Source organism: Artemia sp. Qi Xiang Cuo, chromosome 13 (assembly GCF_049724085.1).
Source record: "Artemia sp. Qi Xiang Cuo chromosome 13, ASM4972408v1, whole genome shotgun sequence".
In the NCBI taxonomy this organism is placed as follows: Eukaryota; Metazoa; Arthropoda; class Branchiopoda; order Anostraca; family Artemiidae; genus Artemia; species Artemia sp. Qi Xiang Cuo.
In genome coordinates, this window is record NC_142806.1 from 16453759 (window position 1) to 16473539 (window position 19781).

At 35.4% G+C, this 19781-nt stretch overlaps 1 protein-coding gene and 1 long non-coding RNA gene across 2 annotated transcripts in view; one reads left to right on the top strand and one right to left on the bottom strand.

Annotated features, from left to right (window-relative positions):
* The window catches only part of LOC148945010 (uncharacterized), a 540330-nt gene that overhangs the window by 378042 nt on the left and 142507 nt on the right, over positions 1-19781 (top strand). The window lies entirely within an intron of this gene.
* Mccc2 (methylcrotonyl-CoA carboxylase subunit 2) overlaps positions 1-19781 on the bottom strand; it is a 149554-nt gene that overhangs the window by 12954 nt on the left and 116819 nt on the right. Inside the window, exons 5-9 of the mRNA XM_089099414.1 lie at positions 19173-19368; positions 17254-17403; positions 14096-14162; positions 6231-6387; positions 2656-2856 (exon numbers count right to left, since the gene is read on the bottom strand). Coding sequence (XP_088955540.1) covers positions 2656-2856; positions 6231-6387; positions 14096-14162; positions 17254-17403; positions 19173-19368 — 771 coding nt within the window. The remainder of the gene's footprint in view (positions 1-2655; positions 2857-6230; positions 6388-14095; positions 14163-17253; positions 17404-19172; positions 19369-19781) is intronic.

The following is a 19781-nucleotide window of genomic DNA, read 5'->3' on the forward strand; positions in this document are numbered from 1 at the left end:
TTTTGTCGTAGAAGCTTCAAAAGGGGCTCATTCGATTGGAAATTGAGAGGACTAGTGCCTTTTTTATTAGTCGAAAGTGATCAGAGGGCGAATGTCTCCCTCCAGGCCTATCATTTCCGCAAAAACTTCCAATCAAAATTTTGATATATCCATTTTGTTAAGCCTATCAGAAAGGTCTGGAGATTATGTCTTTGAGGATAACATATCCCCTGAGCCCTCAGGGCAAGGATTTTAAGTTATGCTCTGGGGACATATAGGGTTTTTATAGACAGTGTGGTCGTATAAACTTCGAAGGGGGCTCATTAGATTGGTAATCAGACGCTCTAGTGCTCTTTTTAAGAGTCAAAGTGATCAGCGGGCAGCTACCCTCTCCCATTTACACACACGTCATATTGTCCCAAAATGCGTCTAATAGAAATTTTGAGATAGTCATTCTATTCAAAATAGTCTAAATATCATATAACAATGCTTTTGGGGTTGAAACAAACCCCAGAGATTAGGGGCAAGGGTTGTAAGTTAAGCCCAGCGGGTATTTAAGGTTTTATGGAAGGGATGGTTGTTTAATTTCAGAAGAGGCTCAGTCTTTCTCCCTGAAAAAGACTATGTCAATACAAAACGAACAGAAATTAATCAAAAAACTTTTTGCACAAAATAAATTTTTCAAAAAAAAAAGAAAAGAACTCCATTAAACCAAAAATAAACAAAAATAGAATCAAATAATCTACCAAGCATACAGCTACCACAAATCAGTATCAATAAATAAATGAAACCCAAAACAAACAGAAATTAAAATAAGTCACACTTAAAACGAGCAAAAATTAATCTGAGTAGGGTTCTAAACCATAGGCTTTCTAAAAGCCAGAATTTACTTTGTACTTCACTGAAAAAAAATTCTTTTTATCGTTTTCACTTTTATAACTTTAAGAAATCAAAAATTAATTAAGATTTCAAGGAATAAATATCAGCATATGTATACTAAACTGACAATGCACATTTTTTTCAGTCAATTCATTTGAATTTTTTTCATTAAAGTACAAATTATATTCTGACTTTTAGAAAGCATAGGGTTTAGAACCCTACTCAGGTTAATTTCTGCTCGTTTTGAGTTTGACTTATTTTAATTTCTGTTTGTTTTGGGTTATTTCTGTTTGCCTATCTAAATTACAATAAATAACCAAGTAAAACTCAAAACAAGCAGAAATTAACATGAGTAGGGCTGACAACCACCACACCTCAAGACCAGAACATAATTTGCAATTTACTGGAAACAAAATACATTTGAAATCTTTTAACTTTTTGACTTATAATAAATAAATATAATATTAAGACTTTAAAGACTAAATATAAGAATATTAAACTGACATTAAACTTTTTTTTTTTTAATAAAGTGCAAATTATGTTCTGGTCTTGAAAAGACATGGTGATTGTGAGCCCAATCCTTTCAATTTTTGCACGTTTTGAGTTTGACTAGTTTATCTATTGTAATTTCTGTTCGTTTTGGGTTTCATTTATTTATTAATGGTGGTTTGTGATAGTTCTACCCTTGGAAGATACGAAAAACTCGTAGAATTTGACAACGCTTTCGTCCGTAAGAACTTAAACAATAATAATGTGTTGGTTCCCAAAGCCAAGTATTCTTTCAAAGGAAAGTTACATCTTCTTAAACTTTATGGTGTCATATGATTTTAGCTTAATTTTGATGATTTTTCGTCTACATTTTTTCTTCTTTTTTTACTTTGGCGCCCGCTACTACGAAAAATCGCAGAAGTTCATATGAAAGTCTTTCAAACATAATGGATTTGCAATTTTTCGTTCTCAGTTTTTAAGATACTTGTGTGTGAAGTCCTCTTTTTCACTTTCCTCTTTTTCAACGAAACTAAAAAAGAAACACAACTCAAACAAAATTCTCAAATTTGGAAAACCTCATTTTCCCCGGGGGGGGGGGGGCACCTAGAACCCAACCGTCATTTATATCAATTTTCATTCAACCTGTAGACGCCCTTTAATATCTAGATCCTGTTTTATAAAAAGAGTCTTTCCGTGTTACATTTCAACACAACCAAAATAGTAAAAATTTCGATAGCTACAAAATAGGACGTTACGAACCAATACTACCAGATTTGTTCCTAAGCTTGTTACCACATTAAATCAATTAATAATATTTCTACGTTATTCATATGCTCTCCAGGTCTCTTCAGCCGTTCAGCCTTCGGGTTTAGAATTAGGGACAGGGTGCTTTTTGAAAGCTTCTACCCGATTTTGATAGCATACTCCGATTCAAAATACCCTGCAATCTCTTTAGATACTGTGTTGATTTGCGTAACAAACATTTCTTTCTCTTTTAAAATAGGAGTTTGTATTTGGGGCTCAAGTGACACTAACTGTCTTCAATTCAAGCTTTACTCGTTTTAAGATTTATTTATTCATTTACATTAGTACCTGTTGTATGTTTTTTGCTATTATTGTTTATTTAATTTCAGTTCGATTTGGGTTTCATTTATTCTTTATTAGTAATTTCTGGTTGCTTTGAGCTTGAGTTATTGTAGGTTTCAATTTCTTCCGATCTTAAGTTTGATATGGCCTTTACTTTTCTTTAAAACACTTCTTTTTTGGAAAGTTTTTTTTTTTTTTTATCAATCCCGGTAAAAAGCTTACCTTGCGCTTGCGTAGTAAGGACTTCCTTCCGATTCAAACATTTCCACGATTGGGTCTTTAATGGCCTTCTCTTCTTCAGGTGACAGGGTCTTTCCGTCTCTTTTGCGTTGGTCGGCAGTGATTTGAGATAAAACGCCGGCAGCTTGTTCGCCGCCCATGACTGAGATTCGAGCATTTGGCCACATGTACATAAATCGGGGGCTGAAAAAAAAGTTTTATCAAGAATTCATTTTATATAAGATAAAAGAAATAGAATATTGAACAAAATAAACAACTGAAACTTAATACATGTTGAAAACCAATAACTGAATAGTTCACCTTTTAGCCAAAGAGAACAACGTTTTTATAAATAGTATGTTCAAAAATTTTACACTTTAAAATATAGTATTATATTCAAAAACAAAACATAAAATAATATTTGTTGCATTCCAATATGCTCTAAGTAATACTATATTATATTAAAAAAAAACGCAGCGTATACTTTTTTGAAACGGAGAAACGATATTTTATCCCTTTCCTCAAAACACAACATTTTATGGTTCATGCGAGACAAAACAGGGTACTTGTATGATATAAACCCTACCTAATGTTTTTATAATATGTTTCTTTGACGCTCAATCCTAATAAAATATACCAAAGTAACATAAAAATTTAATATTTTAGAAACAAATATGGGCTATATATTGGCACATTAGGGGGGGGGTGGGGATAAAGTATAGCTTGTCTGCATGCCTAATGTGTTAGGTACAATTATTCTGCATATTATGTAGTAAGAATTGTTTTCTAACTTCGCACTGTCCAAACACTTTACCCCCCCCCCCCCCCACCTCCCTAAGGTGCAAATATAAAGCCCAAATTATACATTTTCCATCTATTATTTCAGTTCCCTTTGTCTTGTCTCACGATAAGCTGAAAGAAACTAACGAAAAAAAATCGGTTCTATAATGCGGCAATGAATGAATAACTTGAACGGTAGGACGTTTATCATACAAGTACCCAAAAAGTGTAATTTTTCAAACTACATATAAAGTTTGCCTTCTTTAAATAAAACTTATCGACTGTATACTATCTCTATAATGAGAAACAGAGGCTTGCCTTCAGGCTTCAGGCATAAAACAAGGTATGGCCTCTTGTGATTGTCGGAAACATACAGACGCTTCAGATCCCGTTGTTGTCTCTTAAGGGACTCAAGTCATCCGTTGTATGACATCACGTGATCGTTTTCAAATTAGTGAGTTGCTGGGAGTTACCTAAATTACCGGTTATACAAAGTAAGATTATCATGTTTCCAGCTCGGCTGCAGCACTTCAAACTGTGTTGCCTTACATAATAAAGATTTCAGAGGAGAAAAACAGAGAAAATACGTTTCGGATTTTCGGCTGTTATTCAGGTTTTCACAAAAGGAAGCATTTTTTAGAGACCCAAGAAACGGGAAAAAACATGCTGAGTTTCCAAGATTTCCAAGATATTTCCAAGATAAGATCATGGGCCAAAACCTCCAAAAGCTTCAGCTTTTTTTACTCAGTTTTTTTATCGCGAATTAAAAAAGGCGATTTTACGCATTGTTGAAAGACTGAAACTGCTAACTCTTTAATAATAGATTTGATCATATAAAAAATCTAAATAAATCTAATTCAAAAAATAGTTATAACACATATCACTAAATACATATAAATTTGGATATATACAAATTGTATATTATATAAATTATAAAAATAAAAATTAATTATCCGATTAATCAAAAATATTAACTAAAACTAATTAGAATTATGATTATAACCTGAATATATGATAAATTATATAAAAAAAAATAAATTAAAATAAAAATTTATATAAGCTTGTAAATTTATTTATTATATGCACATATAAATTCAATAAAGGAGAAGATACTGGACGAATCAACTGAGCTTGCTTGATTCGAGAGGATGGGCTAAATATTTCACAAGGCGAGATAGAAAGACATATAAGAAAAGGTTCCACACAAAAAAGGAGTAATTGGCACAAGAAGCTGGAAACTAAAAATGTATTCTCCCAATTTTTATCACCATTCCCAGAGAAAGCACTTTGTATACACATGTATACCCTGATATGGGTCGATGAGAACTCTCCCTAAGAATTAGAAAAATATGAAAATACTGGCAATAGAATGCGCTTTTCAAATTTGGTGACTTATTTGGTATCAGCAACCGAAAACTTCACACAAAAGATAACGCAGGGAGCCTAAAAACGTACTTTTCCCTGCACAGAACAACAGTCCTGACCCTCCCCCCTCTCCTTAAAGTTCAGACATGTGTGCACCCATATCCTCTGAGACTGGTGTAAAATATACTTCTCCCCCGATCCGATTGGAGCAATTCAAATACCGGCCTTAAAATGCACTTTCGAGTTCTGATATCATAATTGACACCAGAAACCATAGGTTCAACATAAAAACGACGCAGTTAAAAATGTAAAAAAAAAAAAAATCAAAATATGACGTCGGTTATATTTCTCAATGGAAAAATTAATCTACTATGCAATAGGATGAAAATTTAAAGTTCTATGTCAGTAAAAATTATTCACCATTTTCAAGAATTATTTTAAGTCGAAATCCAGTTCTGGGTCAACACAGTTGCCTAACGCTAAATGGCGTTGCCGATTTCTCTTCTCGGCATTAACACAAGTCTCCACTCAAGTCTACCACAATCTACCTTACCCTGTAAAAGTTGGTACAAACCAGTGGATTTCCTCCAGCAGTTCTTGTACCCCCCCCTTCCCCCGTGAGTCCCCCTGTTATCTTTACCACGTGGGTCACATACATAAAACCATCTTTGAACAGAAAATACCTCAAATTGAAAGAAAAGTTTGAGTAAACAACAGAAATTCGGAAAGAAAGACCTATAAATTTTATTGCATTTGGATTACATCACAGTATAAACAAACAAGAAAATCTCTTGAGCAAAATCACAAAAAAAACGGAAAAAACAATTAATTCAAGAAAATAAAACATCTTTCCTCTGAAAAAAAAACATACATAAGAATTAAAAGACGCTTGGTCGTTTTTGTGCAAACGTCTTTCATCATTCTGCTCTGATCAGCGGTCTGAGAACAATGATGAGTAGATCATCAAAGTTCTCTCATCTTTGTTCTATATGGCAAAACAGTGGCGGTCTTCACACTTCTTGCTAACATCAGTGAGCTGTAAGATCTTAGAAGAAAGATGAGTTAAAAACGATAATCTTTGCAGAAAGATGTATGATCTTAGATCTAAGATCTTAGTGCTAAAAAACGGGCCTAGTGTGAATAAAGTATAAGAGTGTGAAAAGGGTAATCCTAATGTTTGACCATACGATCTAACAAGTCCCATGTCGTTGACCATCAAAACCTGTTTTTGCTGGATTATAAAAGTCCCACGGAACCAAAACAAGTCATGCGAGATTAAATCATCTTCATAAGTAAATATTGGAGTAAGATCAATTGGGACTATAAGATTAACTCAAAAATATAAAAAATTCCAAAAGACATAATAAAGGTAAAAGAAGTGTAATTAAGCATAAGAGTGTGAGAAGGGTAATCGTAAAATAAGTGATCGAAACCTGTAGGCCCTTCCACACATTCCATAATTTCCAGCACCGTAGGATCCGCCTATTACAACAGTCAATTTAGGAACCTGCGCGCAAGCAACTGCAGTTACCATTTTCGCACCATGTTTAGCAATCCCTCCGGCTTCAGCTTCTCTTCCTACCATGAACCCTAGAATTAAAACAAGTTATTAATAAAAGTCGTGGTTATACCGCTGCTATACAACTAAGGCAAGCTTTCCAAAGCATTTTTATGGGCTGACCAAATTGAGTCGATGCTCTAACCCAAAAGGCCCACTGCCTCCAGAACAAGGCATACTAGGCAGAGACGAGGTTACCATAAATAGTTAAAATTCTAAAACATTTCAAAAGGGAAAAAGTCTGTCTAAACCAGCACAACTAGAATTTTCGACCCTCAACAAAAATAAAAACAGAATTCAAACACATTATTAATGATATAAGTTTTTTTTACGCTGCTTAAGTTTTCCCTTTAATGCATGATACGCAGAGTCAGGGTTGTCATCAACACTTCGGACTAACAGGGCCCCAAAAGGTTTAACCATTCTAAAACATGTCAAAAGGAAAAAGTCCGCCTAAACCAGTATGACGGCAGGACTTGACAAATTTCAACTCCTAACTAAAATAAAATAGAATTTAAATAAATTATTACTGATAAAATTTTTTTAGGAAAGAACAGGCCTGCCATCAAAAAATAAAGTCAGCTTAATAATAATTCTAAAACATGTCAAAGGCGAAAAAATCTGCCTAAATCAGTTTGGCAGCAGGACACGAGCCTTCAACTGAAAGTTTGAAATGTAGGCGTAAAAATATACTATTTTAAACTTTAGCCTTTCTAGAAATAAGTTTCACAAGAATGGGTCAAGTAGTGGCATAGCTAAAAAAACAAGAAGAACAGGCAAATTCTATATGTAGATTTTTGCAATAAATAATAAAAAGATTGCAACACTGGTACCAAGATTTCCCGCAAATCAATATACTTGAATCGCATGCAAAGATAGTTGGACGTTAAAAGTTTCAATATGATATTGCTCCACCAAAAGCCTGGGCTAGAGCGATATCAGTCTCAAAATATAACTTTTCTATAATACAAGGACAATATAGTAGCCATTTCGGATGATTGTTAACGCTCAGAAAGTAAATATAACTTTGCATTCGAAATTATGTGCCAAACAAAATATGATATTATACTTCTAGATGTGGTAATACTTCGGATTTCAAAAATGTCAGCACTTAAACAGATCCCATTACTTTTTATTGCATCGTCTTTTCGAAATCCAAGACCTCCAAAACCAAAGTTTAAACATTGAAAACAGTCCCAGAATCCTCATTTTACCGAAACCAAAGTTCAACCAGGACTGATAGACAAAATGACGAAACGCAACGAGGCAATTCATTCAAGTGAAATAAAAATAATTAAGAACACATTTTCAATGCTATTCTTGCCTTTTTGGCAGCTAATCTCAAATGTCTTTTAGTAACAGGATCAATAGTATTAACTACTGGTTTTGTAATATAATTTTTCAAGTCGTTTTTAAATAAATTTGTGTATAAAGCATTGACTAAATACTCCCCCAAACCCCTATTTAAAGAAATATTATCACTTATTTTGAGTTTAATTTAAATTGCTTTTAAAACAACATGTTTTATACCTGGAGTATTTAAAAAAAAGTATTGTACGGCTGGGGTTATCAAAAACAAGGCTTCTTAAAGCAGAATCAAAAGAATTATGAGCACTATTAGAATTCAAATCCTTGGTTATGTGATCTTTATGTTGTTGTAGACGTTTTTCTAAATTTTGGCGGTAACTGGGGTTTTATCTTTACCAGAAGTTAGGAAATTCGTGATTTTGAAATTACTAGTAAATACTGCATACAGATTACTTTGTGTGTATATTTTTTTTTTAATTTGTAGTGGTTTTCGGAATATATGGAAGATAGACGATATTTGAGGGCTTATCAGGAGCCTCACATGGTAAAAGATCTTTGATTTATGAGTGGCTTTTTAGCCTACGACTAATTGACTGACTTATATCCCATCCGGCCTTTGTGGCTGTATTGGAGCTTCTTCTCTTCTCACTAGCCAGCGGAGTTGCTGACTTCTAATTCGGTCCATGATAGTGTATGAGCAGTGGAGGAGTTTACGGAGGTCTTTATTGGATACTCGGTCGATGTAGATGATCCCAGCTATGTGACGGAGACACTCAATGATTTTGATAGTAATTTACCTTTCCAAATTGATGATAGGCTCTTGAAAATGCTGGTTGCAAGGTCAAGTCTACACCTAATCGATTTTGAGCAATCGTTGTTAGAGGTTAAAAGACTGCCGAGGCAGACAAAGGACTCTGCATTTTCAATTTGCTGTCCTTTTATGGTTAGCTGTATGGCTCTGGGTGCAGAGTCTCTGGATACCCGAATGACTTTCGTTTTTGTTGTGTTGACAACCATCCCAAGGGCTTCGGTTGCTGACACTATCTTGTTTGTGTCTGTTTGGAGGAGATGTTTATGACTGTTAATTTTCACGATGTCGTCTGCGTACGCTAATTTGTTGACAAATTTCCCTCCAATGGATGCACCGTCTTTGGTTTTAGAAAGTGATAAAGCTGCATTTAGAAACAGATTAAAAAGATGAGTAGATAGGAGGCAACCCTGAAGAACATCTGCTGACGTTTGGAACTCTTCTGCCACTCCCTCAGGCGTCTGAACCTGGCTACAGAAGTTCAAATACATATCTTTGATCAACGTTACCATGTTTTTGGGGACTCCATAATGCAGAAGTATGTGCCAAAGCCCGTTGCGCCATATTAAATCGAAGGCCTGTTTAAAGTCAATAAAAAGTAATGCAATTCTTTCGCAATTTCTATGTTTTTCACCATCAGTTGCCGGGTGGAAAATATATGATCTATAGTAGATCGATCTCTTCTGAAGCCGGCCTGATATTCCTCTAAAGTGAGGTCTGTCAGGGATTTTAGTCGGTCAAGTAGGATTTTCGTGAGGATCTTTGCCGGTTGGCTTGTCATGCTAATTGGTCTGTAGTTATTACAGTCCCCTTTTTCACCCTAATTGTAAAGGGGGATAATCATGGCTTTCGCCCTGGATCTGGGGAAGTGGCCTGTTTCCCAGATGCCTACTGTGACTTTATGATAGATGTCTACCAGTTCTTCTGGGTCCGACTTAATTAGCTCTGACTGTATGCCATCTGGGCCTGGAGCTTTATTTGTTTCCAGGGATTGTATAGCAGCCACTACCTCTTCTCGTAATGGTGGTGGACTTGGATCTACTGAGTACTCCGGTAGTTGAAAAGACATTAAGATAGATGGGTCAGGGGTTATTGTGGGGTTCAGTTTCTGGCAAAAGTGTTCCTTCCAGCGTTCCCGTCTCTCCTCAGAATCTGCGATAAGTTGCCGATGTTTATCTAACAGGGTTGTTGCTGCCGCGGGTTTCTTTTTCGACACTTCCCGTACTTTTTTGTGCATGTAGCGGCTGTCATTTTTTTTAAGGCGGCTTCGCATTCATGGCACTTGTCGTTGACGTATTGGTACAGAGCCTGCCATATTTTTTTCTCTATTAGACGTTTTAATCTCTTGCATTCATCCTGGCTTTGTCGGTCTTGTTTGTTGGCGTGAATACGTTTTTCAGCACAGATATCGATGATTTCGGGTCTGATGCATGGTTTATCCGAGCGGGAATGTACTCCTAAGATTTCATTAGCCGTTTCTCTGATGATTGAGGCGCTTTCATCAACCAGACGGTCGACTTCCTCAGTGGTTGGGATTCCCGAGAGTTGGATGCTTGACAGCTTATTTGAGAGAGCAGTTTTATATTTGTTTCTTGTTTCGATGTTTTTAAGGAGATCGACACAGTATTTTGGGTAGATTTTCTTGGAAGGTTAGGTTTTTCGGAGGCACATACAGAGTTCTGACGTGACTAGAACATGGTCTAAGTCAAAATCATCACCGGCCAAAGATACTGTATTCTGCACTGACGACTTCCAACGCTTACGGACCAGTATGAGGTCAATCATATTTGAGGTTCGGCCGTCTGAGGATCTCCATGTGACCTTTCTGTGTTCTCTATGTCGAAATATTGTGTTGATAATGAAAAGCTCATTATCACGACAAAAATCTATGAGCATTTCCCCCTAAGGTTTTGTCTCCTATGTCAGAAACAGAACATCCTTCTTGGGCACCTGGTCTATGGTGTGTTGAAGCTGGGCCTAGAAGTCCTCTGCATCTTGGTCACTCCGGGAAGAGTCGGGGGCATAAACTTGGATGATGGAAATGTTAGCTATGGAACCTTTAAAACGGGCGGTAATGATACGCTCTGACAGTGGATTTATGGCAAGTAGAGACTTTTCAGCACGTTTTGAGAGTAGAAAGCCAACACCTTGACGGTGAACACCGTCGCTTCGTCCTGAGGTGATGAGGGTGTTCCCGTTTATGGTTTCTATTCCATTTAGAGGAAGGTGAGTGTCTGATAATCCAATAATATCCCAATGGTAGCGGTCGAATTCATTTAAAATTAATTCCTTTTTTCCCGGTTTAGCAAGTGTTCGTATGTTTAACGTTCCAAGTGAAAGTGATGTCTTTGAGGTAAATATTGGTGTCTTCTCTGACTGGAGAGTCGTCAAAATCGGTTAAATAATTGTCGGTTGCTCCGGACAAGGTATATAAAACATTATAATTATCATCATCATCATTATTATCATCAATAATATTATCATTTATACTATTTAAAACTCTAGATATCAGACCGTCGATTGCCCCGGACACGGTAGCACAGGTTCTTATTCTCTGTTTTGCCATTTCATATAAAAGAGAAGAAGTTACGTGGCATTTTTGTCAGGATAGCGGTATGCCATTCCTCTCTATCCTTAGCAGAGGCCATTGTCCACGGTTCTGGATCGTCTGCCCTTCACAGTTGTCCCTCTAGAAAGGGATCCTCCCGTTCGGTGTTCTGCAACACCGAGCAATTTGACCCATTACTGGGGGAGGGTTTGTAACCACCGGGAGGTGTCCACACGCCGGTGGTCCCTATACGGTGTACATCTTCGGGCCCTTCCCTATTATTAATAAAAAGAATGGGATAACCGTTTCCAAAAAGTATGTCTTTGATCAAGTTTAGTTCTGGTATGAAGTGGGATTCAGAGCCAATGTTAAGGGCACATCGACGAGAGAAATTACAACAGCTTTTTTAACTTGTGGGAGGTGATTTGATTTAAAATGAAGATATCTATTGTTTTGTGTTGGTTTTCTGTAAATAGTAAACTCAATTTTATCAATGCTACGAATAATTAACACGTCTAGGAATGGTATTTTATTTGCAATTTCAAGAGTAAACTGTAAATTTCTGTCACATGTATTAAGGTTATATAAAATCCCCTAGGTTCATTTTCCCCATAATTCCAAAGTGATGTTAAGTCATCCATGTAACGTTCCCAATATGTACATAAAAAATGAATCTAAAGCCCAATTTGCAGGTGTTCTACATAGATATTCGCCAGTAAACCTGATAGAGGTGCGCCCATGGGCAGAACCATGACCGTATCCTGAACTTTTTCGGGGGGGGGGGAGGGTGTTTTTCATAAGGATTTTTTTTTTGGGGGGGGAGTCCACAAAAAAAACCTCAAAAAACGCATAAAAATTTGTTTATATGAATTTTATTTCGTTTTTACGAGTCAGACGAACATTTCGGGGGGAGGGGGTTCAAACCCCCTAACCCCCCCCCCTGGATACGGCCTTGGGCAGAGTCTATATTCGCTGATAAAAAGATATTTTTCAAGATTTATTTTATTTCTTTATTTTAGTTAAATCGGATGCCATTTTGGGTGACAATCCCGGATAGGAACTATTCCTGTCTCCTGATTCAGAAACTAATATCAAACTTGATCCAGAGAAAACTAGGTTTCAATCAGATACCCCACTCCTACCTCCTTCTTCAGCTAAGCCCTTTATTGTCTCTTACTGGAGTACGAAATAAGGTACGGTTATACTGAATCAGCCCTCAGAAATAAAAAAAAAGCATAGTACGGTCTTTCTCTACTCAATTACAATTGTCACGAAAAAATTTGTCAGAATATTTATGCCTTTTTTTGGAAGGTTGTAGAATTTTCCTTAAGCAGCAATTATTTTATATTTTATTCAATTTTTACAAGACAGTCATATTTTCTATCTTTTCTATATGTTTCTTAGGCTATATATCATTCTATGTTTGAATATTTCTTTATTCATATGATTCCAAACGCTTTATTTTGAGATCACCGCACATCATAACGTGTTTGGAATGCTGAAAATCAGTTATTTGGGCCCCTATTATCACTAGCCTTGTTAGATGCCTTGTGGCTATTTGTCTACTTGTATATTGTAATGCTTTGCCAATATTATCTGGCAATATGGCCACTTGGCTGCTTTTATTGTAATTTCTTCTTTAGGCTTTTTTTACTCCAATGAAAAATAAACATTATATAAAAAACAGTGTTTAGTGAATGCTGAGATGCGCCCTATATTTTTATTCCAGATTTTTTGGTTACTGTACATATAGGCGAAATTTCATTAAAATTCAGTAAATAGCCTACAAAATATACAGGCTAAAAGTTCGATGAAATATTTGTTGATAGCTGATATTCTTTTTTCCTACCGGGGTATATTGGTTTTCTAAATATTTTCTTTTAATGAAAATGTTTCTATAAGTTAGTTTACAATCAGCTTGGTTGACCAGGAATACAAGTACCTGTTTGACCAGGAAATGCTTAAGAAATATGACATATATTATGGCATTCTCATTCGGTTTTGTCTTTCTTCTCATCATATTTTTTCTCTCTTCATTTTTTTTTCGTATGCATTGAAGGGCCAGTGTGGTCACAGAACGTACGTAAATGCTAAAGCCACGTTTAGAATAATTAGATAAATAATTAGAATAATTATTTCACAGTTAAAAAAAAGTCTGGAAGAATAGGAAGTTAAGTCTGGAAACCAAGATTAGAATATTAGAAGCTAAAGTGATGACAGTGGTCAAATATGGCTCTGAAGCATGGACGCTCCCAAAAGTGGATGACGATTTGCTAGATGTTTTCCATAGAAATTGCTTAAGGATTGTTCTGGGTACCCGGCTGACTGATCGTATTTCAAACAATAGGCTATTCGAAAAATGGGGCTCAAAACCGCTCTCTAGGGCTATAATGAAAGAACGTTTGAGATGGCTAGGACATGTTGTGCGGATGAAGGATGACAGATTGCCAAAGATTGCTCTTTTCAGCGAACCGTTTAAGGTTAAACAGCAAGCAGGTCGTCCCCGTCTCGGGTGGGAGGACGTCATAAAGAAAGATTTAAAGGAAATGGGAACTTCGTGGGCGGGTGTAAAAAGGGAGGCTTTGAATAGATTGGGGCGGAGGAGGAGCGTGCGTAGCTGTGTTGGCCTCAGGCGGCTTAGTGCTGCGGTGAGTTGTTATTACTAGTAGTAGTAGCATAATATTTGATAAATAATTAATTAGATAAGTATTTATTAAATAATAAATGTTAGATAAATAATTATAAATAATTAGAAAAATTAGATAATAACAAATGCCACAGAAGCAACGATGACTTGCCACAACACACCTCCAATCAAAGGTTTTTTTCGGAGGGGGGGGGGATTACCGCTGAAAATTGTGGCGATAACCCTCTCTCTCTCACTCCCTGCATCTATGATTGTCCAAACTCTCTTTTACATAACTAGTTTACAGGGTGGTCATTACTTACAATAAAATTATTTCATTTAAATTAAAAATTAAATAATTAAACTTAAACAATTAAATTAAAATTAAAATTAAATAATTATTTCAACTCAAACATGTTTCAATTCGAAAAACAAAGCTAAACATATTACCTGTAATATTTTGAAGGAAAACTAGTGGAATTTTTCGTTGGCAGCAGAGTTCTACAAAATGAGCACCCTAAAAGAAAGCATGTTTAATAAAAAAGTTTAATATTTAAAAAAGTTTAATAAAAAGGAAAAGTTTAATATTTTGAGGCTGTCAGGAACAGATGTAATCTCATACTAATAAAATCAACACAGAAAACCATAAGCAGATTACACTGTACCGACGAGGGCGCTCCCTAGACTCTTCTGCTGTTATAGTAAACTGAAAATATAACTATATCTCTTTAGTTATTTATGATTCTTAACGATTTTCTAATGGTAAAGGAAATCTGTTAAATAATTTCAGAGGTACAACCTAGCCCAGATTACGGCCATAATCTATACGACCTGGTCTGAATTACGGCCGTAATCTATACGTCCTGGGTCGGATTGGAAACGCAATTTATATGTCCTGAACATATAGCCTGGGCCGGCTAAAACTTGGAGGCCTGTGATTTAACGAAATGAAACTTTAGAGCTTAATTGGATATAAATTAAGCATCAATTCAGAGAGTCACACTTTAAGACAGAAAGAGCGTCCCATCACAGAACAACAGAGAGTTAACGGGTAAAAATTTTCCCAGAATAAAAAAAAAATTATATTTTTAGTGTATTAAAGTTCTCGGAAAAGAGTTAATCAGGCTTTCGAAGTCAAAATTATTTATTTTTTGTTTTTATTTTTTTAGATGTCATTCAGATTTATTTAGGTTGCATTGACCCGGTTTCAATAAGGCGTGCTATTTTCTCTCCAGAAAAAAAAGCTTCACAAATGTTAACCAATGGAATTAAAGCACACTATTTAACATTGAAGTATAAAAATTCCTTTTGGTTCCCTATACGCCTCTGTATCTATTTGCACATTAAAAATCCAATCATAACTCTATTTATTTTAATGTTTCGAAAAAGTTTTTCGCAACAATAAAACTATATTGAACATTGATTTCTAAGGCCAGGGTTCGGATTATGACCCTGCAGAGTACCTAGATTAATGATATTTAGAGGATACTTTCTTACCATAGGATCAGAAAGACAAAAATTTCTGAGATTTGTAATTTCCGTGAATCGCATCAATGAGAAATTTTAATTTCTATTATATTCACATAGGGGCGTCACTTCTATGATAGTTTTTGTTGTTGTTGCATACTTTAATTACGATTATATTCACGTAGGATTGTCTCTTCTATGATAGTTGTTGTTGATGTTGGTAATTTTAATTACCATTATATTCACATAGGGTTGTCTCTTAAATGATAGTTGATGTTGTTGGTAATTTTAATTACCATTATATTCACATAATATTGTCTCTTCCATGATAGCTGCTGTTGTTTAGAAAAATCTAAACGACAATTTACATGGCTGATGCTCTTGCCTAGGAAAAATTACTTAGTTGCTTGATAAAGTCTAACTGTTTCAACTCAATAAATTACTAAACAAAGAACTAAATTTAACAATGTTGACAAATAAATTACCATGGCAAGGGGGTATTGCATATTTGTTTAGTTTCTTATCGTTTCTTTCGTATTTTACCATACCTCAAATTACTTATTATTTTTCTCATTTCATTTTTTTCGCTACTAACCTTATTTTCTTACTTTTTCTTATTATTTTCCTGTGTTGTTTATTATTTGATATGACAAGACTCTAGCTTAATGCCTTTCATAATTTAGAAGACATCTAGATCAGGAGTTCTAGAATAAGAGTTCTCAAGATCAAGAGTTCTCAAGAGTACTCAAATAGTTCTAGATTAAGAGTAACTAAAGATTAAGAGTAACTATTAAGAGTTCTAGATTAATAGTTCTGATTAAGAGTAACTCATTTAGAGTAACTTGAGTTGAAGCGAGGAAGCACCTCTCATATTAAAAACTACCGCCGAAAAACGTAGATTGGACGCTTAATAAGATTTCAACGCTTCAAAAATATAACGAACAAGGACAACTTAGAATAAATTCAGTTGAAAAGGGAACGTACTCACCATATTAAAAACAATTGCCAAATAATTTAGATTGGACGCTTAATAAGATACAGAAGTACTTTGAAGCCTTTAATCCAAAAAATCCAAATTTTTAATTCAAAATAAAAAAAAAATAAAAAAATTGTTAAAATCAAGAGCTTTAATCCCAAAAAAAATCAAAACAAATAAAAAAATCAAAATAAAAAAATAAAAAAAGCTTCAAAAATAGTTCTGAATCAACTGAATGCTACTGAAAGGGTTCTTCAGAGATAGTCAAAGTTGAAACAGGAGCGCACCCAAGAAATTAAAAAAAATGAAAAAAAGAGAAAACCGAATCACGTAGGTTCGACAGTTAATAAATACACTTCACAACTTAGAAAAGGCTCCAGAAGCTTCAAAATGTATTCTAGATCAAGAGCTCATCCCCATCACCGGGACACAATATCCCCAGTAAACTGGTATCCCCAGTACACAGTATCCCCAGTAAACTGGGGAGCACATCCCCAGTTTAATAACAGTTGCAGTATAACGTGGTTACAAACGCTTCAGAACAGACTTCTTTTAGTTCCATGAAGTATTTAGGCTATTAAATGAGGGGGGTGGGGGCTCGAGATCTGCTTTCCCTCCCCCCGGGATTCAAAATTTTCCCAAATTTCTTGATACTTCTTATTCAAATTATGAATAAATTTGCTTTTTATCACAAAAAATTCTATGTTTTTCTATAGTTGTCAAAGAATAAGAAGCAAAGCTGAAAAATATCTTTAATGGATTCTGAAAAATACAGAAAGTAAATAAAAATACCAAATAGATGCATACTAAAGAGTTTGCAAAATAACATTTGCAATCCAATTTTGTATGCAAGATTCATACTATCCTGCAAAATAATTCATAGATTCATGAAAATAGCTGTTCACGTTAGTGAGCAGTAAATAAAAAGCCTCCTTCATCTATAGTAACTACCTACAAACTGAAATCTCGAGAAAACCTCGAGACCTCATAAGGCCTCACAAGAAAATGACATCACAAGATGATAATTAGTTGCTGATTTTGATATTCTAGCCTGATCAGGAGATTTGATCGTCAAAGATATTCAGAACAAACACATGTTGAATCCCGTTTCAGTGCCCCCCCCCCCCATCATTGTTATTTGAACGATGAGATGGACGATACTTACCTTCATAGCAGATTCGCCAAAAAGAACTCCATTGTTGCCAATAATACCAACAGGATAGCCAAAAATTCTTGCAAAACCGGTCACTAACGTGTCACCATACATGGCCTTAAATTCGTCAAACTTTGAGCCATCAACTACGCGAGCAATGACCTGTAAAAAACTGGATTATACTATTATAATGTGTTACAGGTAATTATTTGATTGAAAGAAAAAAACGAAAGAAAGAAGATGAAAATGAAAGAAAGAAGAAGACACATAAAAAAGAGCAAGGATTTGCAGCAAAGAACAAAAAACAGTATCTCATAATATCCAATAATTGAATATGTCTTAACATGATGTATTAGTTTAACCAGCCTTTCCCTTATTTCAAGTTGTTTTCGAAGAAGCCAGAGCGATCTGTAAAAACGGAAAAGGAAGATTAAAAAAATGGGACAAAAAGATGAGAGATAGAGGGGAAAGCGAAAGAAAGAAGAGAAAGAGAGAGAGGGGGGCTATATTTAATCGGTTTATCAGCATAAGCCGGAATGAAAACAAATAAATTGAGTATTAAATGCCAAAAAAGAAAATCTACAATGCTCTTCCTATTTTGAATCTAACCAAATTCGAGGTTTCTGTCAAAAATAATAAATCAGTTTAAGTGAATCAAAACAGCTATTTTACTTCAAAATAAAGAGGGAGAGAGAGAGAGGGAGAGAGAGAGAGAGAGAGAGAGAGAAAAGTAAAATAATAGTAAAATAAAGCAAAGGGAGAGAAGTAAAGGTATAGTAAAGTTGAAGTATAGTAATTAAAGAAAATAAAGTTATAAAGTAAAGGTAAAGTAAAATAAAGAGAGAGAGAGAAAGAGAGAGAGAGAGAGAGAGAGAGAGAGAGAGAGAGAGAGAGAGAGAGAGAGATAGAGAGAGAGAAAGAGCGAGGGAGAGCGAGGGAGAGAGAGAGAGAGAGAGAAAAGTAAAATACTAGTAAAATAAAGTAATGGGAAAGAAGTAAAGGTATAGTAAACAAAGGTATAAAGTAAAGGTATAGCGAAATAAAGAGAGAGAGAGAGAATTGAAATTTGTGGGTCACCAGCTTAAGTTTCTACAGCTGCGTAGTTCAAGAGAAGAAAACTTCATAGTTTCAACAACTGCATAGTCCTACAATTACATAACTGAAGAGGTCTCTACTGCTGCATAATTTCAGATAAGAAGACTTTATACTTTTTACAACTGCATAGCTGGAAAAGATTCTACCACTACAGATTTTGAGAGAAAAAGACTGGGTATCCTCTACAACTGCAAAGAATCGCATAGTTGAAGAAGTTTCTACTCCTATACAGTCTATGAGCGGACGATATCCCTCTTGCTCGAGAGAGACAGAAAGAGAAAGAGGGAGAGAGAGAGAGAGAAAGGAGAGAGAGAGAGGAGGAGAGAGAGAGAAATAAAATGCTGCCAAAGGTGAAACCCTTCTACCCACTCCCTATTTGGTTGCATTGGTTTCTAATACTAGAACTATTTCTTATTTTTCGTAAGCCAAGCATCTTCTGCAGGTCAGAGAGAGGGAGAGGGAGAGAGAAATGGGGGGAGAAAGACAGAGAGAGAGAAAAAGAGAGGTAGAGAGACAGAAGAGGTTAGTAAAACTGCCTATTACCTCTCATACGTCAAACATCTTCTCCAGGTTCGAGAGAGAGAGAGAAGAGAGAGGATGAGAGAAGAAAATATTACCAAAAATAAAACCTCCTACCCACTCCGCCTTTGGTTGCACTGGTTTCTTATACTAGAGCTACGTGTTAATTCTCGTACGTCAAATGTTTTTTGCAAATTTGAGAGAGAGAGGGGGGAGGGAGAGAGAGATAAAAAGAAGTAAAATATTGCCAAGGTAGAAACCCTTGAACTCACTCTCCTCTGTTTGCTCTGGTCTCTAATAATAGAACTAATTATTACCTCTCGTACGTCAAACGTCTTCTTGAGGTTTGAGCCAACTATTCCATACAATTCGTCTGCATCATACAGGGGTTCTTCCGGTGTTCTTATAGCGAGACTCATTGCCTTCTTATAGTTTATATTTTTCACGATATTTCTACCCAATTGTAAGGCATGATGGTCATCAATTGCGAAATAGTCAGTAACACCAGACTTGCTAAAATCAAATTTATGTATTCCTGATTTTAAAAATCCTTTTCTAGAGATCTTCTCTCTGATTGTGTTTTAAAACATTTACTTTGTCATATTTCACGGGGAAACCTTAAAATTAAATAGATATATAACTGATCAAGGAAAAAAAAGTATAACTGGTCGGATGGGGCATAATAGACCCAAAAGTGCAAAAGAAACTGAGACATTTCATGGCTTAATATTTTTATACTTTTCAAGCATATAACAGGAGAATGAAAAATACCTTTTTGGGGAGTACCTTCATTGAAAAATACCTTTTTTGGTATTATCATTGAAAATATCGGAAAAAACGAAAAACTTGCCTCCCCCTTAATTTAGAACAAAACATTTTACCCCTCCTCCCCCTCCCAAACAAAGGTCAATAGTACTGGGATGTGC